Below are 27,940 nucleotides of genomic sequence, written 5' to 3' on the forward strand. Positions count from 1 at the left end.
CAGAAGTCCAACACGGGTGTCCTGGGCTAAAATCGAGGGGTCCGTGGGGCTGGTCCTCCTGGAGGCTCCGGGGAGAGTCGGTTCCAGTGTCCGGAGGCCCCTCCCTCCGTCTGCACAGCCGGCAGCTGGCACCTCCTGGTCCCTCTCTTTTCCACATCACGTGTCCTCCTCCTCCGGCTGCTCTAAGACCTCCGTGATCCCGTGTTCAGACCACCTGGGGAGCCCAGGAGAACCTCCCCATCACGGTCCTTGACTGCATCACGCCTGCAGAGTCCCTGCCGTCCTGGGAGGAGCCATGCTCACAGGTTCTGGGGGTCGGGATGTGGGTGTCTGGGGGGCTGTGATTCCGCCTCCCTCTCAGGACGCAGGGACCTGTGACGTGCAGGTGGACCAGCCCCGCCAGAGCGCTGCCCTCACCACACCACGAGGTGATTCCCTGAGCCTCCGCCTGGCTTCTGTCAAACCTCGACAGGCCTCTGTGTCAACCCTCCCAGAGGACAGTGGAACAGCTGTGTCCCCTCTGAATGCCTTCTAATCAGATCACTTTGCTTGGGTCAAAGGTCACTGCTGGGCTGGATGGGGAAGCCAGACAGGAAGGGAGCTGCCGAGGGTGACGGGGTGAGTGGGCTGCGCTGGGACCTGCGGCCAAGTCTGCAGGCTCAGCCCCCCCGCCCAGTAGGCTGGAGAGAAGTCGCAGGCGACGGGGCTGTAGGGACAGCCGTTGCAGGCCCGACTCTCATGAACATCCACCCTCAGAGGCCCAGCCGGCCTTCACCCTCCTCCCCACCCCTCCAGAGGCTTCCAGCTGTGGCGGGGGCCTGAGTTCCTTTCCTTGGGGCCACCCCTGGCCACACCTGTGTCCGCGTCCCATTCTGCCTCTTGGTGGCTCGGAGCTCCGGCTCAGCTCACTGCTGGCCCCACCAGGTCAGAGGAGCATGGCTCCCGGGGGGTGGGGACAGACACCGTCATCCTGGTTACAGATTAGAGGGAGGGAGGGCACAGTTAGTTATGACCCTCATGGAAATGTGGTCCTATTTCCAGGGTCCCTCTGGTGAACTTTTAAAAAAAGTAATAGATTATTTTTTAAAACAGCAGTTTTAGTTCTCCAGGAGAAGCATGCAGAAAGTACGGAGATTTCCCGTATACCCCCGGCCCCACATGCACAGCCCACATCACTAACATGCCCACCGGATGGTGCATTTGTTACAACTGACGAACCTGCATTGACACCTCATCTCCACCCAGGGTCCAGAGGTTACGTCAGGGCTCACTCTTGGGTTGTACATTCTATGGGTCTGCACAAACGTATAACATGTGTCCACCATTACAGTGTCATACAGAGTAGTTTCGCTGCCCTGAAAATCCTCTGTGCTCTGCCTCTGTGTTCATCCCCTGCACACACCAACCCTTGTTTTTGTTTTTGTTTTTTTTACGCTCTCCATAGTTTTGTCTTTTCCAGAATGTCATACAGTTGGAATCATACAGTCTGTAGCTTTTTCAGATTGGCTTCTTTTTTTTTTTACTTTTTAATAAATTCATTTATTTATTTTTGGCTGTGTTGGGTCTTCGCTATTGCTCACGGGCTTTTCTCTAGTTGTGGCGAGCAGGGGCTACTCTTCATTGTGGTGCGTGGGCTTCTCATTGCAGTGGCTTCTCTTGTTGTGGAGCACTGACTCTAGGTGTGCGGGCTTCAGTAGTTGTAGCATGCAGGCTCAGTAGTTGTGGCGCATGGGCTTAGTTGCTCCACCGCATGTGGAATCTTCCCAGACCAGGGCTCGAACCGTGTCCCCTGCATTGGCAGGCGGATTCTTAACCACTGCGCCACCAGGGAAGCCCCCATATTGGCTTCTTTCACTTAGTTAAATGCATTTAAGTTTCCTCCATGTCTTTTCATGGCTTGACAGCTCATTTCTTTTCAGGGCTGAATAATGTTCCACTGTCTGGATGGACCACAGTTTATTTGTCCATCACCTGCTGAAGGACATCTCGGTTGCTTCCAAGTTTTGGCAACTATGAATACAGCTGCTATAAATACCCGTGTGCAGGCTTTTGTGTAGAAGGGGATTTTCTTTCCCAGCAGCCTCTCAGGCCTAGTGCTGTGGGGTGAATTGCGTCTCCTAAAAACCTGTATGTTGAAGTCCTCACCCTCAGGACCTCAGAATGTGACCTTATTTGGAAATAGGGTTGTTGCAGATGTAATTAGCTAAGATGAGGTCACTCTGAGGAAGCGTGTCTCCTAATCCAAATGACTGGTGTCCTTATAAAAAGGGCACATTGGGACAGACACGCTCACAGGGAGACACCATGTGAAGATCAAGGTAGAGGTCAGGGCGATGCTTCTACAAGCCAAGGGACGCCAAGATGTCAGCAGGAGCTGGAGAGAGGCCTGGGGTAGATTCTGCCTCGGAAGGAAGCAGCCTCGGGAACAGAGCTGGTCTGTGGGGCTTTGTTGCGGTGGCCCCAGGACAGTTACATGCCCAGTGAGCACACGAGTGTGCCTGGCAGCCTGCACACTACCTCACTGACCTCGGACGCCTGTGAAGGCGAGGCTCTATCACTCGTTTGCAGGTGGGGGCATGTGGCCCCGGTCACCCCGCTCCCCGCCGGCTCCCCGCGGCCCACACTCAGGTTACGGGGGTGCCAGAGAAGTTTGTGCTCACAGAGCAGGAGGCTGACACTAGCCCTTGACAGCGAGCGAGGGCGCCCTGGGCGGCCCCCACGCCTGCAGCCCCCATGCCTGCAGCCCCGTGGGCCCTTTGGGATTCGGAGTCCGAGGCAGCTCTGCCAGCCTCCCCCGCCAGGCGGTTTGCAGCTGACGAGGCAGCAGCAGTTATTCCTGCAAGAAAAGCAGCGTTAGCTTCTCTTCTCTCCTGCGAGCCGGCAGCCAGGTCTCTGAAACCCCATTCGTCCAAGCTGTGGGCTGAGGAGGGACCGCGGAGAGAGAGGCCACGGCCAGCCCTGGGATGACCTTGGCTGCTGGAAATGCCCTTTGTGATGTCCAAGTTAATTATTTCTGGGAGAAATGTCAGCCGGGCCCTAATGGGTTGGAGATGTGCAGGCAGAGCTGCTCCCTGGCACACGGGGGGGTGGCACCAGGGGGGCACCGGGAGGGTGCTGGGGGCAGGGCAGGGGGAGGCGCCCGTGTTCAGACCTGGCACCTCTGTGGGCACGTGGGGGTTTGAAGCCCCTGCTCCAGGCCTTGGTGGCCTTGGTGAGTGGGGACAAGTAGGGAAGTGAGGTGCTGTGAAGGCTTCCCAGCCGGTGCCCACCTCCCTCCCTCCCAGCTCCAGCATGGCCCCTGCTCTGGCCTCCCATTGGCTCCCCTCCTGGACCCATCGTTCTCCCTTCCTGATACTCCCAGGGGCTTCCTGTACCCTTAGAATAAAATCAAAGCTCTCATCCTGGCCTACAACCACATAGGACCCCCTCCCATCTTTGCTCTCTCAGCCTCTGGCGACTTTGCATTGTTTTGTTGTTCATATAGGTCTTTGTAGCCCCCAGGGCTGCATGTCCGGGATGGGGGCTGTTCCTGAGCCCGGCCCACCTCACCCCTGGGAGCACTCAGCACATTTGGAATTACGTAGAGTTGCAGAAGATGCACACTCTGACCTATTAGGAGTGTCGGGGCGCACCATCGCAATGACCCCACGCTTCCGAAGTGCACGTGTTTCTTTTTTCCTTTTTTTTTAAAAATAAATTTATTTATTTATTTATTTTTGGCTGCATTGGGTCTTCCGTTGCTGTGCGCGGGCTTTCTCTAGTTGTGGTGAGCGGGGGCTACTCTTCGTTGCCGCGCGCGGGCTTCTCATTGTGGTGGCTTCTCTTGTTACAGAGCACGAGCTCTAGGCCTGCAGGCTTCAGTAGTTGTGGCGCATGGGCTCAGTAGTTGTGGCGCACGGGCTTAGTTGCTCTGTGGCATGTGGGATCTTCCCGGACCAGGGCTCGAACCTGTGTCCCCTGCATTGGCAGGTGGGTTCTTAACCACTGTGCCACCAGGGAAGCCCCCGAAGTGCACTTGTTTCTGTAACAGCACCTGCCAAGGCCTCTCAATGCATCTAGTCACACAGTTCTTAATAGAACATCCTTAATGACTTTAATGAGTTTTGTTAGGGGTTAGGCTCAAAGTAACGGCCGCCTTTAACTGAACAAACACCCCGAGCCAGACGCTCCTCCAGGCGGTGCACGTGTCACCTCGGCCAGGCAAGCATCCTGCGTGGCTGCTATTTTATTTTACGGATGAGGAAGTGGGGGCACCGACGTGACTCGCCCAGGGGGTCGGAGAACACGGCTGAGCCAGGACCAGCCCTGGGATTCAGAGCTGTTGCCATGTCCTGCAGCATGTCCCAGGCCTGCCACCCTGGCCGGGGCCCCGCGCCGGGGCTCCCGGGAGCACAGACCTCCTGCTGGACCCTGCACAGAGTGGGCGGTGCGGGCCCCCAGCAGGCCTGCCCTGCGGCTGTGGACATCAAAGCTCCCGTTCCCATCCCCTGCTGCCCAGCTTCCTGGGAGGCACCAGAGATCAGCTGCCTAAACAACTAAAAATCCCGTTTACCGGCAGCGGGGACTATTTCAGGTTTCGCCTTTCAGCCAATCAATGCCCAGTCTGCGTGCGGTCAATACCAGGCTCTCTAGTGCTCAGGAAGCCAGCCGGAGGGTCCACCTGGGGGCTCCGGGAGGGGGCGGCGGGGGTGTGTCTGGGGGTTGGCAGGGTCGGAGAGCCCTGGGGGCCCTGCGGGGGGGCCCTCAGTTCTCATTGGAAGTCAGCTTGCCGCCCTCCTGACCTGAAACCAGAACCGGGTCATGGGTTTGTTGTGAAGATGTTGTGTGATGAATACAAAAGGCAGGTATGCAGCAAACACTCAATGAATGTTGGCTGCACCAATGGTGAGAGCCTCCGCCTTCCTCCACGTCGGCCCATGTTCCGTGTTCCGTGGTCTCGGCTGGGGCTCAGAGGGGAGTGCGGTGTGGGTGCCCTGGTGGCTCTGGGCCCGGGCCCTCCCCAGGGCTGTGCAGGGGGTGGGGAGGGGGCTTTCCTGATCCCCCCCCCCCACCGGTCCCTCAGCCCCGCTCAGGGCACTTACCTTCCTCGGCCTCTTTCTCTTCCTGGTCTGGGGGTGCTCTCAAGGAGCCGAGGGCAGGTGGAGAAGGTCCCGCCAGAACTGGGCACCCCTCCAGGGCAGGTCATGACCTCCACCCCCAGCCTTCCCTTCCCAGGGCCATGCTCACGTCAGGCTGAGCCCCTGGCAACCCTGCACTCAGGGGACCTGGGCTTCGAGCAGCCACCCCTGGACAGTGCCCCCTGGAGAGGGCAGGGGGGCACTTGCTGGACTTGGGCTCGGACCCAGGCGAGGCAGTGGGAAGCACAGGGGAGGTTCTGGAACCTTCCTAGGAGGTAGAGGGGGTTCTTGAAATTATCCCTCCCACGCAGGGGCGACTCCAAGTTAAAGAGCCTCCCTGCCGATCCCACCCCCACCCACCCAGGCAGCAGGAGCTGGAAAACCAGGACTAACAGGTCACTTTCTGAATGTGAACTTCTGGAACTTCTGCGTCGCGTCTCTCTCTGACCCTTGCGGTGCCCACTGACAGTAGGGGGGTGGCTGGAGAGACGTGCAAAGCCGGTTACAAGTCCCGAGAGGGTGAGCGTCCCCCCCCCACCGACAGCCCCCGGGGCAATTCTCTTTGGAGAGAAAACCCCCAGGACACCAGGAAGTCCCCTAAGACATGGGTGGAGGACGAGGGGCCCAAACGAAGCAAACGCCTGCCGCCCTGCCAGGGTGGGGGTCTGCTGCCTTGCCCCCCATCTTCTGGGCCAAGACGGGGTCTGCAGAAACGGGTGCTTCAAGCTTGCCGGCCACAGCCCCCTGTTTCCCCACCGTCCTGGGCGAAGCTGGGGCCCCCGGGCCGCCCCGCCATGGTCAGGGGCCTGGCGGGGCTGAGCGTTTAGGCCCTGGGCGGGCAGTGGGCTCCTCCGTTCTCAGGCAGTGCCACTGACATGAGGAGCTTGAGGCACCGGTGCCTGGTCTCTAAGCCCCTGTTCACGCCGTCACTCAGCTTGGCCTTGGGAGACAGATATATTTTTAAGGGGACTTTGACATATTTATTGGTGGGGCTAATTAAAAAGCCCGACCTGATCTCGTGGGGCGGGGGCAGCAGTGAGGTCGTCACACTTAATTACGCTTCTGGAAAGCCGAGCTCGCCGTTAGAACTTACTAGAGAAGTGGTGCTGCCTGGGGTGGCGGGGACCTGGGTGCGGGCTCCGGGCAGGGCTGCTGGGTGAATCCCCGGTCCCTCACAGCCGCCCAGCGGCCTCCAGCCCCGGGAAGGCTCTTTGCTCATCTTTGTCTCCAGCCCAGGGAGGGGCCCCGAGGAAGCTGGTGGGGCCAGACTGGGGAGGGCGTCTGGGGAAGACGTGGGGGGGGGGGGGCAGGGGAAACCCCTGCAGGGTAGCCGGGCCGAGCTGGTGTCGGAGGCATCGCTGACTGGGCTGCCCCAGCGTCCGTCACGGGGCCTCGAAGATTTATTGAGCACCTACCACGTGCCAGTCCCATTCTCGGGCAGGTCTAGAACATGCCAGGAAGGAGCCAGGGCACTCTGGGCTCCGGGGGGACAGCCCCCCAGCGGACCGCTGTGATGGAGGTGGAGGAGGGTGCCCCACGTCATGTGACTTTCAAAGTGCTGTCCTGCTTGTCTGCTGGACGCTCGCTGCTCAGCTGTGGGGGGCGTGACCAGGCCGGGCAGGACGGCCCCCTCGGCCTAAAAGGGAAAGTGACTGCAGCAGCTGCCCTCCAGCCCCCCCCCCAGAGCCCTCCAACCCGCCCAGCCCTCCGATCGCCCAGCCCAAACTGACCTCTTGGGAAAGGCTATTCTGAGTCTGCCCAACAGGTGCCGAGGTGGAGCTGGAGTCTGTGGTGGTGTCCGCCTCCCAGAGTGTCCCGCTTGGGTGCCTCTGCCCCTGACTGGACAAGTGCCCCTGGGCTGGCTCTGCAGGGAGGTCTCCAGGCCTCACCCAGGAGCTAGAGAGAGGGCCTGAGCCCTGACCTGGGGATGGATGCCACCCCTTCCAGGAAGTCCTCCCTGCCCTGTTCCCATCCTTGTACCACGTCACTACTGATTCTAAGCTGGGCTCTCTGGTGGGGAGGCCTGGGCTGTGTCTGAGCTGGCACTTGGGTCTGAATCTACACCATTCCCTATGCCAGGCCCCCTCTCCAGGGGCGGGGTGCCGAGCCCACCCGATTCACAGAGGAGGGTCAGAGCCCCAGCGCTCAGCAGACAGGGCACGTGGTGTGGGCCCAGCCAACGTCTCCTGAATGACCGCGTGAATGGACAGGCCCCCACCTCAGTGCAGTCTGTGTAAAGGTGCACAGAGGACCTGCTTCAAGGGGGCTGGTGCTGCTTCTGGGAGACCCCGGTTCCTGGAGAGGGGCCCTGGCCCCCGTGGGCACAGCCTTCAGCCGGGGCCCTCCCCTGTGCCTGCGCCCTTGGTTGGAAGGGCCAGACTCAGAGGCACGGCCTGCAGGGGGCTTCCCCATCCCAGAGCCGAGACTACCCCCATGTCCTCCAGCACCACCCGGCCTCTAGAAAGGAGCACTGGGGCCTGGAAGCAGCCTGGCACGGCTGCCATGTCTCAGTAATTAATGAAAACACGGGGAAGGAACCAGAACGGAGGCCAGCGTGGAGGTGGAGGGGTCAGTGGTGGACAAAAGGAAATTTATAATTTTTGGCATCCGCCTGCCTCTGCAATGACCTAATCAGAAGGTTTTTTACTGACTGGGCAATAAAATAGCTCATAACCATGAATGCGCGGTGCTTCAGCAGAACTGGCTGCAGGCTTCGCAGCCTTGGCGAAGGTCACTCCTGGGGCTCGGAGAGGCTGCCTCAGGGGTGGAGACCTCCGGGGGCTGAGCCCCCCTACACAGGCGGGCCCCAGAGGGGGGCTGCAGTTAGTCCTGGGCCTAGCGCACTGCAGAGATCCCCCCATCGCAAAACCCCAGAGGGCGCCCACGTGGGTGGCCCTTTGGGCTGACCCTGCCTCACCCCCTGTGGCTGCAGGGATTCTGCCCCATCGGGCAATGACCCCAACGCCAGCATGAGTTTGCTGATTGACAATCTCAAAAATCTAGGTGAGATTAGCTCAGTGGAGGGCCGGCTGGGGGAGGAGTTGGGGGTCATGAAGGATCTTGGCGGAGGAGAGGTCCCCCTTGGACCAGGGGGACCTGCACCAAGTCATGAATGGGGGGAGGGGAGGGTAACGGGGGCTCCTCACGTCGCCGTGGATGGGACCCCCCAGCAGCTGTGGTTCCCAGTTTTGCTGTCCTGGAGCAAGACGCTCACTGCTGCCCGGACCAGAAAGCAGGACTGACTATCTGCCATCTCAGTGAATAAAGCCGGGCCCGTGACACACAGGATCTGTTATTCTCTTCTCGTCCAGGGGGTGGGGGCTGGGCGTGGGGAGGAAGCACCTGTCGGGGCATAGCAGGCTCTCATAGGGCCCCTCAAACTGTGAGCCTTCAGTGGAGCTGAACCTGCATATATGGCCCACGTGCTACCGCCCACGGGGCATCGGTGCCCCGTGGTGCCCTTCCCACGCAGCCTAGGCGTACGTCAGCATTCTTCTCAACATGGCCCAGCTGCCCCAGGGAGACGGAAGGGGCCGAGGACGCGGAGACCACCTGCCCAGGTTCCCTAGGGGAGCCAATGGACGTGACTTGAACCGTGTCCTGAGTTTGGGATTCGGTGTTTTGCTAGTTTTCCGCTCTGCGGGAGAGCTGACCACCCAGTTGTTCTCCGACAGTCCCCGTGGCTCAGGAGCCCGGCGTGACTCCTCTGCGCAGGGTCTCCCCGCGCTGAAATCGGGTGCGGCCGGGGCTGAGGTCTCTTCCAGGCTCGGTGAGGTCATTGGTGGGATTCATTCCTGCAGCTCCGCGTTGTCTGTGGCTGGGGGCTGGGGGCTGCCACGGGGCCCCATGGGCCGGTCACAACCTGGCTGTCGGTTCCTTCCCTGAGACCAGCAGGACAACGTGTTTCTGATGCTGTCCCCTGTGAAGGACTCACCTGATTAGGGCGGGCTCACCCGGCAGAACATTCCCTCTGATGAACTCGCAGTGGGTAGATTAACGCCCTAAGCCTGGGAGTGATTCCCCACCACATTCCGTTCCTGGTCCTGCCCTCCTTGCGCCAGGCGGGGCTGGGGGGCATGGTGCAGGGACTCCGCCTCCCACAGGTTTGTTTTCAAAGGAAATTGGGGGAGCTCCCCAGGGAGAGGTTGCCAGAGAAACAGCGGAGACCCTGGGCCGAGGGGGACAGAGGGTCCCAAAGACCACGCTGGGGGCCTCTCAGGCTTTGCTGCCCTCTGACCTCGGGAAAGCTTCGCGGGGATTCTGGATTTCCAGCCCAAGTTCCCGGAAGAACATTTCTCGGGGAACCTTAGCCCACAGCAGGCGAGCGCCGCGACCCTCAGGACTCGGAGTGTTACAGCCCGCCTGCCAGGCCTGTTCCAGATCCCCGAGGACTCGGGTTCAATAATTTATCAGGTCACATAATAAATTCAAGGAATATCTCCAAGGTTTTGAGAACCTGAATTTGACTTCCTCCGGAGTTTTACGATCCGGCTAAGCCATCCATCAGGACTGAGCAGGGTTCCATTTGTTAAATGGGACGCTCTCTTCAGGGCCCCGGTTCTCACTGTCTGAACACCTGCTCTCAGGGAACCCGCACGGTCAAGAAGCAAAAGCTCCCTCAGGGGCCCCGGAGCGTGGCCGCACCCGCCCTAGCCTGGGAACTTCTGTTGCTCCAGGTGCTGAGAAACTTCGCCAGGGCAGAGGCCAGTGGGGGGCTCCAGGGGAAGGGGGGACGGCCACAGCCAGATGCGGGTCTGGCCTCTGACGTGCAGGGTGCAGAGGGAGTGAGGATTCCACCTGCAGGCCGGCTGCTGGGGACGGCGGCATCTACAGGTGTGCAGGTTCAGGAGCTCCCCCTGCGCCTGCTACCCCGCCGGGCTTCGATAACCTGACTGATGGTCAGGGTCGTTGTCGTGTGACCTGCCGTCACCGGCTCCCTTGAGGCGGGGAGGGCACCTCTGAAGCAGTGAGCACCCCATCGCCGGAAGCATTTAAGCAAAGCATCCAGCTACTGGTGACAGGGGGCCAGACGAGGTGACCTCTGGCTCTATCCGAGATCCAGTCCGGCACAGACGTGCTCGTGCTCTTTCGGGGGGGTCAAGATGGGCTGTAACAACCTGGCAGAGCGGGCGGGGTTCCGGCCTCGGGGTGTGGAAGCCGAGGTGCAGGAGGCCAGCCCCCAGCGGAGGCAGGAGGGTCCCCCGAGGGGAGGGCGACAGCGCACCTTCCACGCAGCGGCAGGGCCCGCCCCCTTGGGAGGCCCCGCCCCCTTGGGAGGCCCCGCCCACAGGCACAGAGCATCCTGGGCACACTGTGACATTTATAAATGTTACATGCAGGGAACAAAAAAACCTGTCCCAAATTAAGCAAAACCCCAGAGAGCGCCCACGGGGGCCCTGAGAAGCCATCCCGGTGGCGGCTGTGTGGCTCATCCACGGGGGATTTGGCGTGGCGGCCTGCGTGTTCGCAGCTGGGCAGTCCCTGACTCCACATGAGTTTGGCTTTTTTTCTTTAAAGCACCTTTATAGCAATGGCAGAATGAATATTTATGGGGCAGAGATGAGGGACGCAGCTAGCGGTGGCTGAGCTCTCGCTGGATCAACACTCCAGGCCCCCTTTGTCTCAGGGCTCCGGGCTGGGCTCTCAGCGGTGGGAGCCCCCCTCACCCCCCCCGTGCCCCCCACCGCTAGCCTTAGCAAGCAGATAGCAACCTGGCGTGAACGGGGCATTAGGGGCTCTGGGGCCCTGCCCGCACCGCTGGGCGATGACCAGGGCTCTGGGCCCCACTGGGCCCGGGGCGTCCAACAGGGCAGCCCCAGAGCCCTGAGGTCTACCTGGGGAGAGAAGTTGTCTGAGCCCCAGGGAGGGCAGGGGGCAGGGAACAGGTGCCCCTCAGCCATCGCCCCTGCGTTTGCCCAGAGCGGGTGGGAAGGGGTGGCGCACTGGGAGTGTCCAGGCATTGGGCACAAAGAGTCCACTTAGCCAAATGCGCCGGAGCCTGTGCCCAGGTAAAGTGACGCTTGCCCACCTGGTGGACATTCTGTCCCCACGTCCAACAATATGGAGGGGAAACGTTTTGGGCGCTAAATGGGTTTGCAGGTCAATGGTCTAAATGCCTGTGTTTCTGTCAATTCCCCTCACCCCGTAGGTCAGAAGCCAGCTCCCGTGTCACGTGGAGGATGGGAGCTTTGCTCGGCTCAGAAGGAAGAGGGACGTGTGAACTGTAGTCAGAAGGGCTTTCCCGCCAGAGAGCCAGACGGGGCTCTCCCGCCCGGTCTGCTCTGTGTGTCCTCGCCGGCTCAGGCCCCTCGGAGGTGCGCTGCAGAGTTGGGGGCAGGGTTGGAAACAGTTGGCTCTGCTTGCAGATGCAGGATGAACGGTGGTCGTGGTCATCTGGGGTCCTTCCCCTTCTCCCCCCAGAGCCCTCCTGTGCACGGCCTGTCTCCCAACTCCCTGGGTCCCTCGGCCACCAAGGCCATGTCCTTCCCACTCTGAGCTGCTCCCCAAACTCCTGGGAGAGCAGAGCAGGCCTCTGCCAGGCTTCCCACAGCACTCAGCAGTGGCTGCGGTGACTGGGACAACCACGTGATGACCATGACGGGGCAGGAGCCCCCAGAAAGGCCCTGAGAAGTCCTGCGGGCGGACGTCTTCTCGACCGGCTAAGTGCAAACACCCCCGAGTTGCTATAGGAGCCCCTCTGTGCCTCCAGGTTTGTGGTCTCGCCATCCAGGCAGGCGAGAAGCTGCATTCACAGAAAGTGATGCATTCACAGGCTCCGGGGATCAGGATGTGGACCTCTTTGGGGAGGGGCATTATTCTGTCCATCCCACAGGGAATATTCCAGCAGCCACGGGACTGGGCAATGTGACACCCTCCCGAAGTCTGTGCCTGTGGCCGTCCTTAGCCCAGAGGGGCAGCAACCGCCTCCACGCCCCTCCTCCCTGCTCCTGCCCCTTCCTCCCCTCCCCTCCCCCCACTCCTGCCGCCCCCTCCCCGGCCTGAGTGGAGCCGGGTGTCGGGGTGTTGGGACAGATAAGGTTGGAGTTCATCATTCAGGTCCCTAAGAGACCAGGAGCTCAGCCTTCACAGCCCAGGGGCCGTGCCCGGGTCTGGGTGGTCCTGCGTCCAGGCGGTGGGAGTCAGTGGGGAGACGGGGTTGGGCTGGACCCTGAGGTCACTTATCTTTTTCTGTTGTTTTTTAATCGAGGTGAAATGCACACAACATAAAATTAGCTATTTAAAAGCAAACAGTTCCGGGGCATTTAGCACAGTCACAGCGCCGTGCAAGCACCACCTCTCTCTGGTTCCAGGACGTTCTCCTCCCCGCGAAGGGGGCCCGGTTCCCATCGGGTGGTTGGTCTCCCCCTCCTTCTGTCTGCTTGGTCTCGGTGGCTTCTCCTGCCCCGGCGGCTCGTGTAATGGGATCGCACGACACACGGCCTTCTGCGTCTGGGCCTGTTCACTCAGCACCGTGTCTCCTAGATGTGTCCACACTGTGGCCAGCGTGGCTGAATCCCTTCACTGTGCGGTTTGTCAGCCCACTGGCAGCCGGCGTTGGGTTTCCCCATTTGGCTGCTGTGAGCCCTCGCGTGTGGGTATCTGTTTGGGTCCTTGTTTCATTTGGGGGCACGTACCGAGGAGCAGAATTGCTGGTTGTGATGGTTTGACTTTTTGAGGAGCTGCCAGACGATTCTCCACAGTGGCTGCGCTGTGTTACATTCTCACCAGCAACACCTGACGTTCAAATTTCGCCACATCCTCGCTGATAACAATATCACTTGTTATGTTCTGGTTTGGGGCTCTTGTTTTTTCCAGCTGTCCTGGTGGTATGAGGCGGTGTCCCACTGTGGTCATTGCTCTGGTGACCGGTGACGATAAGCATCTTCCGTGGACTCGCTGGAGAGGCGTCTGACTGCTCAGGTGCTCTGATGGGTAGGCTGGGCTCCTCTTAGCAGAGAGAGGCCATTGCAGAGAGTGTGTTGGCTGTTGCCGGAAAGTACAAGTGAAATATTAAAATAAAACCTAGGATTAATTTTGTTTTGTTTAAAGACTCAGGATAGAGCAAAGTGAGCAGGAACAGGGTCTTGCCAGAGGGGACAGCGCTGACCGGGGACTGATGCTTCGAATGGCTCTGGATGCCTCCTGGGGTGGTGGGTGCCCAGGCTGGGGTGAAGGGGCTTCCACCCTCTGACTGTGGCTCGCAGGGCACTGGCCCAGCCTTGCCCTTTCCCGCTCCAAATAAGACCCCAGCCTCACCGCCACCCCCAAAGCTGAACGTACATTGACATGGGTCCAGCCATATTCCCCCTGCCCCCCATGTGCTGCCCACCGCCCCGGCTGCCCAGTGGCCGAGGGATTGACTGACCCATTGATGAGGTCATCCATCCATCCATCCAGTAGCTCCTCTGGTGGGTGAGACAGTGATGCTGTCTGGGGGCTTCCCTGGCTGGAGCCTCGGCCAGGGGCTCTGTCCACACCTCAGCCTCCTCACCACCCGGGAGGGGCTGTGGTCCCACTTCACAGACGAGGAAGCTGAGGCTCCGAGGTCAGAGTGGCCTCTCACTGCCCAGTCCCACCCAGGCCCCCGAGGGTCTCTCAGTGAGGCTGGAGCCGGGCTCTGTGGGGCCTCCTGGGCTCTGCACCCCCACTCTTCCCAGGCTGGCACATGGGGTGGGATGCACGGGAGGGCTGCCTGCCCAGCCCTAGCCCCCCGCCCTGTGCCGCCAGGGATGGAGCTTCAGGAAATGCTCTCAGGCAGAAGCCACTTCCCCCAGGGGGCCGCTCAGGCTCCATTACTGTCCTCAGCGCTTCCAGGAAATCGCTGCTCTCCAGCAGCTGCTCCCGGCTCCCCTACCTCTGCTCAAGGGGTGAGGGGCGAGGGGTCCACTGGGCGAGGGACCCAGAAACCACACCTGCCTCCGGTTACCCGAGTTCCAGGGGCTCCTCACCGGGAGATGGTCCCCCAGGCCGGTCGCGGGGGCCCCTCCGAGCCCCGCAAGGGGCTCTGAGAAGGGAGCACCTGCACCCCTCACAGCCGCTCGGGTACCTCCTGCTCCGTGGGGGGTGGGGCCGGCTTTTTCCAGCCCACGGGCAGAGGCCCCTCCCACGAAGCGAAGGCCCCGCCTGCCCTTTCCTCCCCTCCCACCTTCGCAGGAGAGGCACCCTATTCTCCAGGGGACAGCTCACCTGACCCCCCTCTTTCTCTGTAACCATCTCCCCTGGGTCAGCACATCTTGTGGACAAACTCTCAAGGTCTGGCCAGGACCTGAGTGCCCCTCCCCGCTGGACCGCAGCCTCGCTGAGAAGCGTCAGCCCTGGTGGCCTGGGGCTCGGCGGCTCGACCCTGTCCCCGGCAGCATTCCCACCCGAGCAGCATTCCCACCTGAGCAGCACACCTCTGCCCAGCCCCACCGTAGGTCCGTCCGCCCTCCCTCCTGTCCTCTGTCCTCCCAGCGCCCTCTGCCTGGGTGCTCCTCCCCAGATTTTCAGCCGCCGCACCTCAGACGTCCTTTGGGCCCCTGTCCATCCCCGACGGAGGCCTCCCCTGACCTCTGACCTACAAGCCCATCCCTTCCCCAGACTGCTCTCTCTGTGGGCCCAGGACCTCCTGCTTCGCTCCCCATCCTCTCTCTCTCCCACCACCCAGCACAGTAGCCGCTGCTCACATGTGGCCACTGAAACTAAGATTAATTGACTGACATCAAATCGAAGGTTCAGGTCTGCAGCCACGCCAGCCGCACCGTGAGAGCTCAGCAGCCACGTGCAGCGCGGTGGCCCGTGCGGGAAGCACAGCACATCTGGCCACGGTGGAATGTTCCACCGGACGTGCACGGCCAGCCCCACGTGGTCTCGGCGGGCGAGCTGCACATCCTTGCTGGTGAATGAATGAGGGAGGGTTGCCTTATCCATCCTCGTGCGGGAAACGCCATCACGTCACCCGCCACCTTCCTGAGGACATCCAAAGCTCGGCACACAAGGCAGGCGACACTGGGCCTGTCTTTACTGCCCCAGTGAGGGGGCTGGAGCAGTGGCCAGACCGCAGGACACTGCCCAGCTTCGCCCCCACTGTGCAACCTCGGGCAAGTCAGCTCCCCCTCTGAGCCCCGCTCCTCCCCAGTAAAGTGGGCACAGCAGGATACCTACCTCTCAGGGATGCTTTGAAGATAGAGGTAACCCACAGAGAAGCTTCTGGAATAGCTGTAGATGCTGGCTGTGTGGATAAATGAACAGAGTACTCTGTCATCTGGCTTGGTCCTGGGACCTTGGGGACCCCTGGGTCGATCCACACACACCACCCCTTCTCCGGGGAAGGGAGCCCCGTGCCCCGTCCTGGTCTGGAAGGGCTGGGCTGCCACTAGGAGGTGATTATGGAGGTGATTTACGGCAGCACCTGCTCCACACCCTCTCCCTGCCCTCACGGCCTAGAGTGTCACTCACAGGGTGGCCTCAGGGACAGGCCGGCCCCCACCTCAGGCCCAGCCAAGGGTCCCTGGACTCCCTGACCCTCCCTGCTCAACCTCTGTGAGTCCCCCTCCCCTGCCCGCCCCCTGCCCGGAGAGAGAAGGTGGGGTGGGGAGGGGAACGGCGGGTACAGGGGGCACGTGCAGCGCCAGCTCCACTGCTGCCCCTCACACTGGCTGCTCTCCCACTGTCAGCTGGAGGACAAGTGGCTCTTGGGTTCCCAGAAATGCACTCAGATGGGGGCAGCTTGCAATCTCCCAGCGTCCACGCCCCGCACCCAGAGTGAGCCGAGGGCCCCCTGGCTGGGCCGGTGGCCCTGGGAGCAGGGCCTGCCTGGGCCTCCCAGCCGCTTAGAGCTTCCCAAGAGCGCTGGGCCCGCCTCCCCCGTCCCCCAACTCCTGCCAGCCCTGCTCTGCTCCAGGGCCCCACCGCGGCACCCCACCCCCTGCCCCTGCGCTCCCGGCCCGGCCCGCATGGCGCTGCTGGGATGCGCTGCCGTCCCTTCCCCAGCCTGGGCCGCTCTGGGGGGAGAGACTGGATCCCAGGGGGTGATCCACAAAGAGCGTCCCCACCGCACCCGGTCCCAGGGCTGGGACCCTGCGCTCCGGGGCCTGGCCTGGGTTGTCATGGGGGGATGGGCACAGGGGAGCTGGCTCTGAGAGGCACAGACACCCCACGTCCCTGGCTGGGCCAGGCCTTTGAGGCGGCACAGGGGACAGAGGGCTGTGAAATGGCTGCCCACACTCCGGGCGGGCACTCCGGGAACAGAGATACTAACTACCCCTCCCCCTCCCCACGTGAACCCTGCACCTAGCCTTCGGGGAAGTGGGTCCCCCCCATTATTGCCGTCCCCTGCCCTGGTCCTGGGGGACTCCAGGGGGGCGAGGAGACCTGCCCGGCCCACACACGGCGGGGGCCGGCCGGCCTCTGTGTCCTGGCCCCGCGAGGACGGTCCCTGTGGGCTGTGCCGCCACACAGCCACGACATCACGCAGGCGTGAGCCGGGGGGTGCCCAGGCGTAAGCGGCACTCGGACCCGCGCGGCGTCCCGCTCACACGTGGCCCACACGTGGCCCCGGCTGCAGGCAGGGTGGGGTGGGCCAGCTCGTCCCCGGGCTCCCCGTCCAAGGGGACCTGTCGTCATCGCGGGCCTGGCTCGGGAGCCTCGGGAAAACTGGCTGTTCCCTCACCACCTGATTTGGGCCCCAATTCTGGGCTAAAGGGCCAAGCGGAGGGGGCACCGGTGGCGCCCAGCCCGCTGGAGGCCAAGGATGGGGAAGAGGCAGCGGGCCTCGGGAGCGGCCGAGTCTCCCCAGGGCACCCCTAGGAGCAGGCTGTGTGGCCCGAGAGGTGTCTGCTGGGCCGCCGCGAGGCGCCTCTGTACTGGGCTGGGCTAAAAATAGCAGGGGGATGGCAGGGCAGGGACGGCCGGTGGGAGGCCCGTGGGGAGGGGCCGGGAGGGGAAGAGGCCGGCAGCCTGGGCCCAGGACCGGCCGTCAATGGCGTTGGCGCTCCCACCCTGTTCCCGGTGGCCGGCCAGCCGCGGCCCAGCTGACAGGCTATTTTTTCCCCTGCTTGACTAAATATGGTCAGAGAGCACAGCCCGAGGGGCCACTTGGCCAGGGCGCGTGTTTGGGATGCTTGGCCGAGTATATAAGGACTGCAAAGGTGAGGCCGGCTCCTGATCCGAGGAGGGGGCCACGCCTGCTCTGGCCCCTCGGGTCAGCCCTCCCCTCCCCTCCCCTCCCCCGCCTGTGTGGGTCTCGCGTGCGGGCCGGCCGTTTGCCTGTGTGAGCCTGCACACCCCTGGGACCTTCCCCTTTTGTTCACCTGACCTCTACCTTGTGCTGACCCCGGCCGGGGTGCAGGGGTGCAGGAGCTTCCTGCAGACACAGCCCAGGCAGGGAGGGCTCAAGGTGTGCGGCCGCGAGGTCGCTCTCGGTAACTCCGCAGAGCCTCCCTCCCTCCCTCCCTCCCTCCCTCTCTCTCTCTCTCTCTCTCTCTCTCTCTCTCTCTCTCTCTCTCTCTCAAGATCTCCCTCCCTGCTAAGTCTTCGCTGCTGAGGAGGGCTGGGGGAAGGGCAAGGGTGCAGAGAGGGGGGTGCCTGGTGTCTTCTTTCTTTCTGCCCCCCACCCCACCCCCCAAGTGCGGACGCATCGGGAGCGCCGGCCTCCCCCGCCCCTGCATTCGCGATTGGCTCCGGGAGAAGGTGGATGGCGCGGCCGCGGCTGCAGCAGCGTCTCTCCGGGAGCCGCGACCCTGAGCCCGCGGCCGCGGTCGACAGCCCGGCTGGAGGGGCTCCGCGGTGAGTCCCGCTCAGCCCGCCCGGACGGCCCCCCGCAAACTTGCCGGCCGCCGCGGTGGGGGTGTGCCCGCCGGCGAGGTGGGAGCTGTGGTGCCGGCGCCGCGTGGCCCCAGCCGGGGGTGCTCTGGAGTTTTCTCTTGGCTCGTGGCATCGTCCGCATTTGGAAAACTGCAGAGCCAGCAGCCAGCAGGGCGGGGAGGGCGCGTCCAACCGGGAGGCAAGAACTTTGACGTGCGGGCATTTTGCAAGGAAGCGGCGCCTCCAGATGGGGTGCGCGGGGGTCGAGGTGCTGGGGTGGGGGCCGCGGGGGCTGGGCGGAAGGTGCGATTAACCCGCAGCCAAGCGCAGCTTGGGTGGGAACGAGGCGAAACTTACCTTGGAACTTGCAGCAATAACCGTGGAAGCGCTGGGGGCAGGGGTCCCGCCCGGAGCAGGGGCTGCGGTGAGCCTGCCCCAGGTGGGGACTCCGGGCGTTTGCGGCTCTCACAGCCCGGGTCAGAGTGGGGAGGGTCCCTGTGCTGGGCGGGCGGAGCAGGGGCACACGTGGGCGGAGACTTGGGGCTGGAGGGGGGGGCAGCCCGGGGGTCTCTTGCGAGAGACCCTGACCTCCACCCGGCTGGGGGCTGGGAGCATTCACAGCTGAAGGGCCTGGGCTTGGCACAGGGGCCCGGTGCCAGCTCACTGCCCCGTGGGGTCCCCTTGGAGGTGGCTGGGTGCTCCTTTTCTATCAGGGTGGGAAACTTTTTGAAAAGTGGCTGCGGTTCATTTCTGAGTGGATAGAAGCTCGCTGGGGCTCTGGCTGGACCTGGGGTGACTCTCCTGCCCTTTGGGGCTCCCAACTTTCCCCTGACCTCCAGGCACCATCCATACGAACGCCTGGGGGTGGGGATGGGGGGGTGGTCCTGGGCCTGAGCCTTGGCCATGCCTCCCATCCTCTGAGGCCTCACTGGTCAGAGGGCAGCCAGGAAACTTAGACTTCAGACTCCAGTTATCATGCACGGTTCTCTCGAGGCGCTCTCCACCCTTGGGGGGCTTGAGGAGAAGTCGGGGGGCCCAAGCAGCTGTCTCGGTTGCCCTTTATTTATCCTTGGCTCCGTGAAGATGACAAATGGCAGCAGCCCCACGGAAGTGGGACATCACTCCTCCGTGTCTTCCTGCCGGGTGGCTCTTCCCTTTTAGTGGGGGTGCCCCTTGGAGCCCTGATCATGCCTCCCCCCCCAGCCCCCCCATATAAACTCCAGCCCAGCTGTGCCCAGGGCTGCTGCCAAGCCCAGGGACTTGAGAAATCGCCCAGTTGCTTCTGCACGATGCAGGCTCTGCAGACACTGCCCTGCCCTGGGTGGCAGCAGCGCTGGACACCCTCTCTGGGCCCACCCACGCAGGGATGGCTGGGCTGCCCGGTGGGGAGGGGCGGGCAGGGTCACTCCACACTTCGTCTTGCTGACGGAGGGAGAATTAGAAGTCCACTTGGGTCCAGGGCCTCCTCCTCAGGCCGGGGTCAGCTCCCAGCCACACAGGACCTGGGCCCAGCAGGCAGACCCTCTGTGTCTGCACCCGGTCGGCTGCCCCCCCCCAGCGAGCGTCCGGCAGTCAGTGACGTCCCCCTTCCATGTCCTACCTCCCTCACCTGTGGGTCTCACCTGGACCACGGCAAGGCCTCTGTCCCACGCTGCTCCTGACACCTTGTGGGCTCCTCTGTCCTCCCAGCGCAGGCTTGGGCTGGGGTGGCTTCCCTTCCTGCATGGGGACCGGACCCCAATGACCCGCTGCTCTGCTACAGACTCTCGTGGTGTTCAAACTCCTGGCTTCGTGGTGGACGTAGAAGGTGGTGGGGAGGAGGGGTCTCCACGTCTCCATCACAGGGAAATTTTGAAATGCTGTGGAAAACGGTATCGATACAATTACGTATTCCAAAGTGCTTAGTTGGCCGCTTGCTAAGTTTACTTAAACCCTGTTTAACGGGTTCATTAGAAGCGGTGAGCACTGGGGAAATTCATTAACAGGAAGGCAGCCCCTGCGTTTGACTGTAAATTGGTATTGATCAGGCCTGGCGGAGGCTGGGCACAGGCCACAAAGAGCCAGGTGAGGACCGGTCGCCCTGGGCGCCCGTGTGAGCCGTCCACTGGCGCAAGCATCGCTGTAGGTGGTGACGCGCCAGGAGTGGAGGGGAGCGGAAGGGTGGAGGAGAGAGGGGGACGGAGGGAGGGAGGCAGAGGAGCAGGCGGCCGGAGGCGGGCGGCCAAGCCGGCCCCAGTCCCTCACCGGGCTGGGCGTCGGCACTGTGGCCAGGCCGAGGCGCCGAGGGAGCTGGCCGCGGCCCGGGCCACTTCCCAGCAGCTCCCAGCCGCCCTCCGAGGACGCAAGGTCCACCTGCAACCGCCCTTCTCATGCACATCTTCAAAGACAGGGGCATGAGCCCGGCTCTCAGGGGCGCTGGCTCTTGGGAGGCCGAATCACCAGGGACCTGCCCAGGAAGCCGCCCAGCTGCCCAGGTAAGGCCTGTCTGCTTCTCGGTCGTCTGCGCTTATGGCCGGCAGTGCTGAGCTCCCTGTTGGCTCTGGCCACCCTGCTCCCTGGCCACTCGTGGAGGGGTCCTCCTGAGCGGCTGTCTCTGTGCACTTGGTCAGGACGGGGACGCCCAGGTGGAGAGGGAGGGTGCCGGCGGGGGCTCGGGCACGGTCTCTGGGAGGGAATGACACATCCTTCCTGGGGTGAGGGTGGCAGGTGGCCGCCTGGGTCCTTTCTTGTGTCGTTGACGCAAAACTAAACAACTGCAGGGGCGATCGGAGGGATTCTTGAGACTTTCTGGAGTTCATTGTCTGCTTCTGCCCTTCCTGACCGTGCACGTACGTGTGTGTGTGTGTGTGTGTGTGTGTGTGTGTGTGCGTGTGAGAGGGAGAGGGAGAGAGAGAGAGGGGAGGGCCGAGGTCAGACGGGGCTGGGGGCCGCGGGGTGGGGTGGGCTGTCTCCAGGGACTGGGTCGGGGGGAAGACCCACGGCCTCTGTGCAGCCTTCTCAGGGGGACCCTTCCCCAAGCGCCACAGCTGAGCCGTTGAACTGCCTGCTTGGGAAACATACTTCTTTATGTGCCCATATGGACCTGCTAAGCTATGGAATGTAAAGAAGTATGTATTTCAGGTCAGGAACTCTCTCGCTGGAGGAAGGGGGCAGCGCGCGCCTGTGGGGTCGCCCGGGGGACAGACAGGCCGGCAGCTGTGGCCGGGCCGGGCCTCGGTGGCAAGCTGCCTGGGCGTCGGTGGCCAGCCTGTCCCCTGCCGGTATTGTTCTGTCACTTTGCCTGTGTCAGCAGGTGGAAGCGTTCGCCAGACATTAAATATTCAGCGTGCTGACTGCAGCAGAGGGGACATGGCCCGTGGCAGGCGTGGGGTCCCCGGGGGGCGTGCAGGGGCAGGGGGGCAGGGCAGCGGGGCTCTGGGCATCACTTGTTGCCACCTGGAAGGGTCATTTGGCAGAAGAAAGGGCTGTTTGTGTGATGGGGGCAGAAAACTGCTCAGAGGCCAAGCAAAGTAGCCTGTTCCCCAAAGGACGGGCCAGCTGCCCTGAGGGAAGGGGCTTGTGCGGCCACGTGCGAGAGGATCTTTGAGGGAAAGACACTCGGTCTTGGCTCTGGGGCCGCCTGCGAGGCAGAGCACCCTGTGGATCAACCCCTCGGCCCCAGGCCCCTCTCCCTCCTCTGAGATACCCCGGCCCGGCATTTCGAGGACACCTCGGGCGCCTGTGCGGCTCCCACCTGGGCCTGCCTCCTGCCCCCCGCACCCCGCCAGGCCTCACACTGCTCTCTGATTTTAGCAACTCCAGCTGAAAGCGCTTTGCTCTGTGAAGGATGGCGGGGTCACGCTGGCTGGCATCGTGCAGACCAGGACCCATCTCACCTAGCCTGCCGCCAGCCAGGTCCCAGTCAGGACAGGGGCTGGGGTGACGTCCTGTGGGTCCCGTGGCTGGACCGTGCCCACCCAGGCACTGGGGACAGTTGCTGTGGCCAGCCCTCGAAGCCTGTCTCCACAGTCTGAGTCCTTTCCTGGCAAAGCAAAGGGCAGGGGGCCCTGGGGGCAGCTGGCAAGGGCTGGGGGGCTGGGGGATGGGGTGGCCCTGTCAGTTTCTGGCTTCTGGAGTGGCGGCGTCTGCAGCCGGGATGAGGCCGGCGTCCCCGCCCAGGGCACGCTCTCCACGGGCCTCGGGGACATTTTTCCAAAGTGTGTGTCATCCCGCCTTCCCTGCCATCCCTGGCACTGCCGCCCGGGCCCACGGCAGGTGCCCCAGCCCCTCCTGCACCCTGACCTTTGGCAGGACTTTGGCTCTTGGGGTGGGGGGGAACAGGGAGGAGGGAGTGAGCAGGCCTCCTCCTCCAGCTGCTGGAAAGGTCTGGGAGCAGCCACGTTCCCTGAGCCACTCAGGCCCTTCCTCGGAGCTGGGGACAAGGAGGCATGGGCACTTCCAAGCTCTCATGTGGCCGCCACCTCCTGGGGAGTTGACTGTAGTTGAGGGTCTGACCCCGTTTTCAAGTCTCCCCGCCTCTGGCCCCGCTGACCCCGCAGCAGGGAGGTGGAACTGTCCTTGGGCACTGCTCTCCTCCCGGCCACCATGCCCAGAGGGGTCAGCGCCCGGTATCCCCGGGAAGGTCATCTCTGCCCTGCTTGCTTCCAGCTCCGGCCACAGGGAGGGAAGTAGCCGGCCACGGCCACTGAGGCCAGCCGCAGACACGCACTTGCTTCCGCTGCATACATCCCGCTGCACATTAAGGCTTTATTGCAGGATGTGGTGTTTAAATAAAAGCATTAGTGTTTTGGAATTAGGTTTGACTGAGCAGTAAAACTAGAGAGTTTGCAGGGAGAGAGCCGCGGCCTTCTCAGCTGTAAATCACGTCAGGTCTCTCATCTGCCGAATTAAAAAGGGGCACCACTGGGATGCCTCCCTGCCAGGCCCCCTCCCCGACGTGCGCCCCTCGCCCAGTGGCCCTGCTGCCTCGCGGCGACACTGACGGGGCTGTATTTTCTGTATTCGAAGCTCCGACCCTTGGCTTTCCGGGGGAGGAGCTAGGGACGGTCCCCCAGGCAAGGATGGCATTCTTCTGAGTGGGGTCTTTGGGCCTTTCTGTGTGAGGGAGGGGAGAGGCCGGCGGGAACGGTGTCTGTGCTCCACCCAGAGGGGCTTTTGCTGGACAGGGCACCCCCCCAGACACACTGCCGCGGGGGCTCTGGGACTCCAGCCTGGGGTGAGCTGGATGGGTGAAAGCAGGACAGCCCCACACTCATGGGGCTCGCCCGCCAACCTGGGGACCCGGGTGGCTTTGTGTGGCTGCGGGGAGACACCCAGGTTGGGCGAGGTGGCCGGTGCCCCTTTCTCTGAGCTTGCGGAGGGGTAGGTCCTCAGGGAGCCTCCCAGGTTTCCCGGACACACTCCAGGACTGGCCCACGGCAGTCCTATGGCCGCCCCAGGTTCCACTGGTGCAAACAGTAGGTCCGAGAATTGTGGAGCTCATCAGTTCAGGGCCAAATTAGTCAAATGTGTCTACGCTATGGCTCGCAAACTCTAGCCATGCTCCAGGTGACGCTTTCACACCGGAGGGAGAGCGGGTCTGAGTCCGGGGTGAGGGTCAGGAGGGAGGGCCAGCCCCGTCATGCTGCACGCGTGCGCGTGTGTGCTCGCGTGAGCTCGTCTGTGGTGTGCACGGAGAACAGGGTCTTTTTTTTTCTGGAGCCAGGTGGCCACGTACCTCGTCCCTCGAGGCGCGGCTTCCAAAGAACACCTTGTGGCTCTGGTTTGATGGTTCGTCAAATGCAAGAAAGCACTAGATGGCAGGAGGCTTTCAGAGGGGGGGGCCTTGGTGAAAGCATCTGTGAAGGGGTATTAGCGATCTCTTTTACAGCCGTCGGCCCCACGTGAAAAATGTTTTGAAGAGCAAACTGCGAGTGAGGTGATTAGGTTGACCTGCAGGACGGATGCTTGAGCTGCCGTAGCCCCAGCCCATCAGAGTGGACACTGCTTGAATGGCAAATTTCCCACCCCCAAAATGTCCTAAATGAAAAATGAGGGAACCTGAGTAATTTGGGGGCCAGGACTAGGCGGGAGAGATGGGCTTGGAGCTGTTTGCAGGCTGGGGAGGCGGGGGAGTGGGTGGGGCCAGTGGGCGGGGCCAGAGGGCGGGGCCGGCATGTTGCATTAATTGCTGCCACCTTAGCATAAAGGTTAACCGTGGTCCTGTGTGAACGTTGTGCTGACTCAGCCTCGCGCGGCTGGCTGCACGTCCCGTTGCAGAGGGCCTCCTACCCACTGCAGCTCTGCTCCTGCCTTTGACGTCCACTGCTTCTCGGGGTGGCCATGCCTGGGGCTCCCGGGGCTTTCTGAGGGACCCTGGCCTTGCCCACTGTCCTATCAGCAGCCGGCCTCCCGGATGAGAAGAGGCAGGTGTGACTTTCGGGAAGGGAAGGGGCCCCCAGCACAGCATCAGCAGCTCCCAGAAGCTAGTGCTGTTCGCTCTGGCCCGTATTCTGCTCCGGGCCGCTCTCAACTGGCCCTGCAAGGCCAGGGCCTGGCCGGGCGGCGCCTGGGCTGCCCTGGGCCGTGTTTTTCTGGCTGCGCAGTGGGGACTGCCTTTAGTGCTCCGAGTTCCAGGCCTCTCTGACCCCGGGAAGGCCCGGCCCGCCGGCAGTGGGGGCTTGGGGGGCGGAGCAGTGCAGGCTGCTGCAGAGCTGCTGCCCAGGGTGCTGCAGTGCGGAGGTGCAGCTGCGGGCGGCATGCAGGGCTGTGCATCTCAAGGGCAGGGATGAGAGGGCCGCCTCTGACAGCCCCGCGGCTGCTCCTTAGCGGGAGAGACTCAGGCAGCGGCTCCGGCAAAGGCACCAGCTCCCTGGGCCCACCCACCCAGGTCTTCAGAGGCCCCGCTGACTCTCAGGAGAGCTCTGCTTCCCGGGCTAAGGGGGGTGGTCTGACTGGATGCCAGTGAGGGCCAGCGACGCTGGGCACAGGGGCACCTCCCAGGCCCCCGTGTCCAGCCCAGCCAGAGAACAAAGGAGAGAAGGCCCACTACACAAGTGCTGCTGGGAGGGTCACTGGCTTCTCCCCATCCAGGGCGGCTCCCAAAGGACCTGGTGGTTGTGAGTCTGGGGGCCCCCCACCGTGGGGTCAACCCTCTAGCGTGGGATGGGTGCCAGTGAGGACGGCTGGGGCCAGAGGCAGGTGTGTGCGCGAGCCAGTGCGGGAGGACTCTGTGGGACGGAGGGACGGTGACCCGGGTATTTTTAACAGTAGGGCGGGGAGAGGACAGCTGTCCCCGGATCCTGTCACCGGTACTCGTGGGGACTTTTGGAGGTTGAAGGACACCCAGGACAGACATGCGGTTCTGGGTCCCATCCCCCTGGCAGGCCTGCGCACCGTTGGTCATGCCCACATATGGCGACCGGACTGCGTGTCCCTCCAGCCGCCTGTCCACCGTGGCTGGTATAAATAGTCCACATTCTCAGCTGTCCCGTTGCAGAGGCTGAACTCGGATGACTCCGGGCGGGGGAGGCCCGGGGCGGCCCCCTCACACCCCGCCCGCCACCGAAGTGCCCGGGATCGCAGCTGCGGCGGCAACGACAGGACAGGCGGTGAGGCTCTGAGCTCTGCCCCTGCCCGTGTTTTGTCCTCCCCACGCCACCTGCCCCCTCTGTGGGCATCAAATCCAGTGGCACCTGGAGACTCCTGCTGTCTGCATCCAAGGGCGTGGCAGAGCCTTTGCCCACTGAAGGGCTGAGGAGGGCCAGGACCCCAGCCCAGGCTGGGGCCTTTGTGTGGGGCGGAGGGGGCTCAGTCCTGCAGCAGGTAAAGGCTGCCGCTAGGGTACCCCGAGTCCCCACTCCCTGTGGTCCCGCCTCATCTGTCTCTGGCCATTCCCTCCTGTGCTGGACGTGGCAACATGCCCCAGAAGACTCACAGCCAGTAGCTTGTTTCTCCCTTCCCGGGGGAATTTCCTTTCTCTCCATCTTTAATCCAAAAAGTGAATCTCTAACAGTGGAATTTCAAACTGCCCCCCCAAGGCCGGTGGAGCAGATGACCCTGAGTGAGGGAGTATAGGGCCTGCTGAGTCCCCCTCGAAGCATAGGTGCCAGTCCCGTGGCCCAGACTACGCTTCCGCGTCTCCCCATCCTGAAGATCTCACCAAGCTGCGGGGGAGGGCAGAGAACTCGGGCATAGTTTAGGGACAGATAGCACAGGAGATTCGTGTGTGCGGCTCGGGCCTTCCACCTCGTCCCAGGCCCGTGGGCCACCGCACCGGACCTCCAGCTAGTTTATCTGTGTGGTGACACGGCCACCCCTGCACACTGAGCCCTGCGGTGCCGGGTTCACCTCTGCAGGCGGATGGGATGCAGTGGGGCTCCTGCGAGGCCCTGTGGTGCCGAGTGCCTTTTTCTTACCTCTGGACACATCGGCCGTCAATTTGCTCCTGACCTGCCACCCCCCTTCCCTGACCTCAGGGCTCTCACATCTGATTCTCAGCCAAGCTGCTCTCTTTCCTCAGATCACACCAGCTTTTACCCCGGCCCTGTCTTTGAGATAATAAGACACAAAAATCTATCTTGCCATTTTTGCAAAGGACAGCAAAACAATCGTGCGTCCCCTCCCGCCCCCGTCTCCCGTCGCCCTGTCCCCCCTGCTCTTTGGGTCTATTTGAGGTGAAATTTATCTCTAGGAGGGGCCCATCGATTTGTTCTGCTCTTTTGTTGACAAGTTTATTAAAAACCCCGGCAACTCTGTATTACACTTTTATCAGCGTTGAGAAATAATACCTTTTTTTTGGAGTAGACAGAAGAGTTATTGAGCTGGGCTGAGTGGGTCTTGGTCGGCATCTGGCTGGGGTCAGTGCTGGCGATAATAAGAAACAGGGCGGTTTTGGGGGGCGCGGGTTCCTTTTGCCTCTTCATTGTGGGTCTCCCTCGAGACTCCCCTGTACGGTCCCAGCAACCCCAACAGAAGCCCCGGGAAGGCTCCTTCGGCCGGGGCTGCTCACACTCCCAGGACTAACCGTCATTCTTTGCCATTTATTTCAGTAATTAACCAAAATCTGGAATTAAAAATTAATTTAGTGGTGAATCTGAGTGTTAATAGGTAATGTTGCCACCGAAAAATATTAGGTTGTTGATGTTTAAATTTTTAAAACTCCGTAGTAAAAAACACAAAACAGATCCAGGTATGAGTCGGTGACACCCTCCCAGGTCAGGAGGGGAGGGAACCTGGCAGGGAGGTGCTGTGGCCGGCAGCCGCTCCCGCCCCCGAGGGTGTGCGAATGGGGCTGGAGGGGAGGGGGACCATTGTCTTGGGACACTGGTCTCTGTGATGACTGGGGTTGGGGGGGGGGGTAGAGCTTCATCCCTGCCCTGTGGTCTCTGAGGGCAGCGTCTTGGGCCTCAGGTGTGTTTGGGCTGTTGGTCATCCTTGGGCAGAATTATGTGCCACCTCTTCACGAGGGATATTGGCCATAGTGTCCACTGTGAACCTTCCTCTGGGGGTATCCTCTGCCCTAAGTGGACGCTGTTCTCTGAGGTCCTGGGCCAGGGCTTGTGGGGCAGCATGGGTGAGAAGCTGTCCGTCCCCCCTTGAGGGGCAAGTGGCCAGGGGACCCTACTGAGCTGTGACAGTGGCGACAGGGCATGGAGTGCCAACGACTAAGGGCTGCATGGTTCTGGCCAAGGAAGCCCCCACGGGCTCCCAGCTTGGCGTGTAGCGCTCCAGAGCCCAAGGTCACCCTCTGCTCCACCAAGGTCAGACCTGGGGACCGCTGGGGGTGCAGGGGTGGCCCGGGGTGGAATTCACTTGGCGAGGCTGTGCTGAGTTTAGTGCCTGCTCGTTGAGTCTGCATTCTGGGTCTGGGGCCTTATCAAATGCAGGAGGACTTCCTGGATGAGGTGGCTGCCACGGCTCAGGGCCTGGGGGTGTCGGCGTGTCACCGGCCCGCTGGGCAAGGCTGGCCTGCGCGGGCCAGAACCTCCTGCAGGCAGTGAATTTTGGCGAAATCTCGGAGCGCTGGCCTTTGTCGGAGCTGTTTGCTCCGATTAGAACTA

The 27,940-nt window shown here is 62.4% G+C and overlaps 2 protein-coding genes across 8 annotated transcripts in view; one reads left to right on the forward strand and one right to left on the reverse strand.

Annotated features, from left to right (window-relative positions):
* Positions 1-12,153: 12,153 nt before the first annotated feature.
* Positions 12,154-19,974, reverse strand: LOC103020911 (uncharacterized). Of its 5 annotated transcripts, none has more exons than XR_451272.2 (3): positions 19,523-19,974; positions 15,261-15,327; positions 12,166-13,100 (listed from the first exon to the last, which is right to left on the reverse strand). XR_451272.2 is itself a non-coding variant. In XM_057530220.1 (2 exons), exon 1 carries the CDS (start codon positions 15,024-15,026, stop codon positions 14,040-14,042), a length of 987 nt encoding a protein of 328 aa, XP_057386203.1. In that variant the 5' UTR covers positions 15,027-15,247; the 3' UTR covers positions 12,154-13,100; positions 13,483-14,039. The 5 variants fall into 5 exon arrangements, 1 of the variants encoding a protein (XP_057386203.1); XR_451271.2 differs by lacking the exon at positions 19,523-19,974 and adding an exon at positions 17,419-17,523; XR_451273.2 differs by lacking the exon at positions 19,523-19,974 and adding an exon at positions 16,768-16,908.
* LOC103009349 (uncharacterized) overlaps positions 17,783-27,940 on the forward strand; it is a 47,111-nt gene continuing 36,953 nt past the window's right edge. For all 3 annotated transcript variants that reach the window (XR_009005560.1, XM_057530221.1, XM_057530222.1), the window contains exon 1: positions 17,783-17,882. Coding sequence is in view for 2 of the 3 variants with exons in the window: in XM_057530221.1 (XP_057386204.1) it covers positions 17,791-17,882 (92 nt within the window). In the remaining variant the exon portion in view is untranslated. The remainder of the gene's footprint in view (positions 17,883-27,940) is intronic.

Source organism: Balaenoptera acutorostrata, chromosome 15, assembly GCF_949987535.1.
Source record: "Balaenoptera acutorostrata chromosome 15, mBalAcu1.1, whole genome shotgun sequence".
NCBI classification, from domain to species: domain Eukaryota; kingdom Metazoa; phylum Chordata; class Mammalia; order Artiodactyla; family Balaenopteridae; genus Balaenoptera; species Balaenoptera acutorostrata.

Coding starts and splice junctions, on each gene's coding strand:
- LOC103020911 (XM_057530220.1), bottom strand. CDS start 15,026: ATGGATAAGGCAACCCTCCCTCATTCATTCACCAGCAAGGATGTGCAG.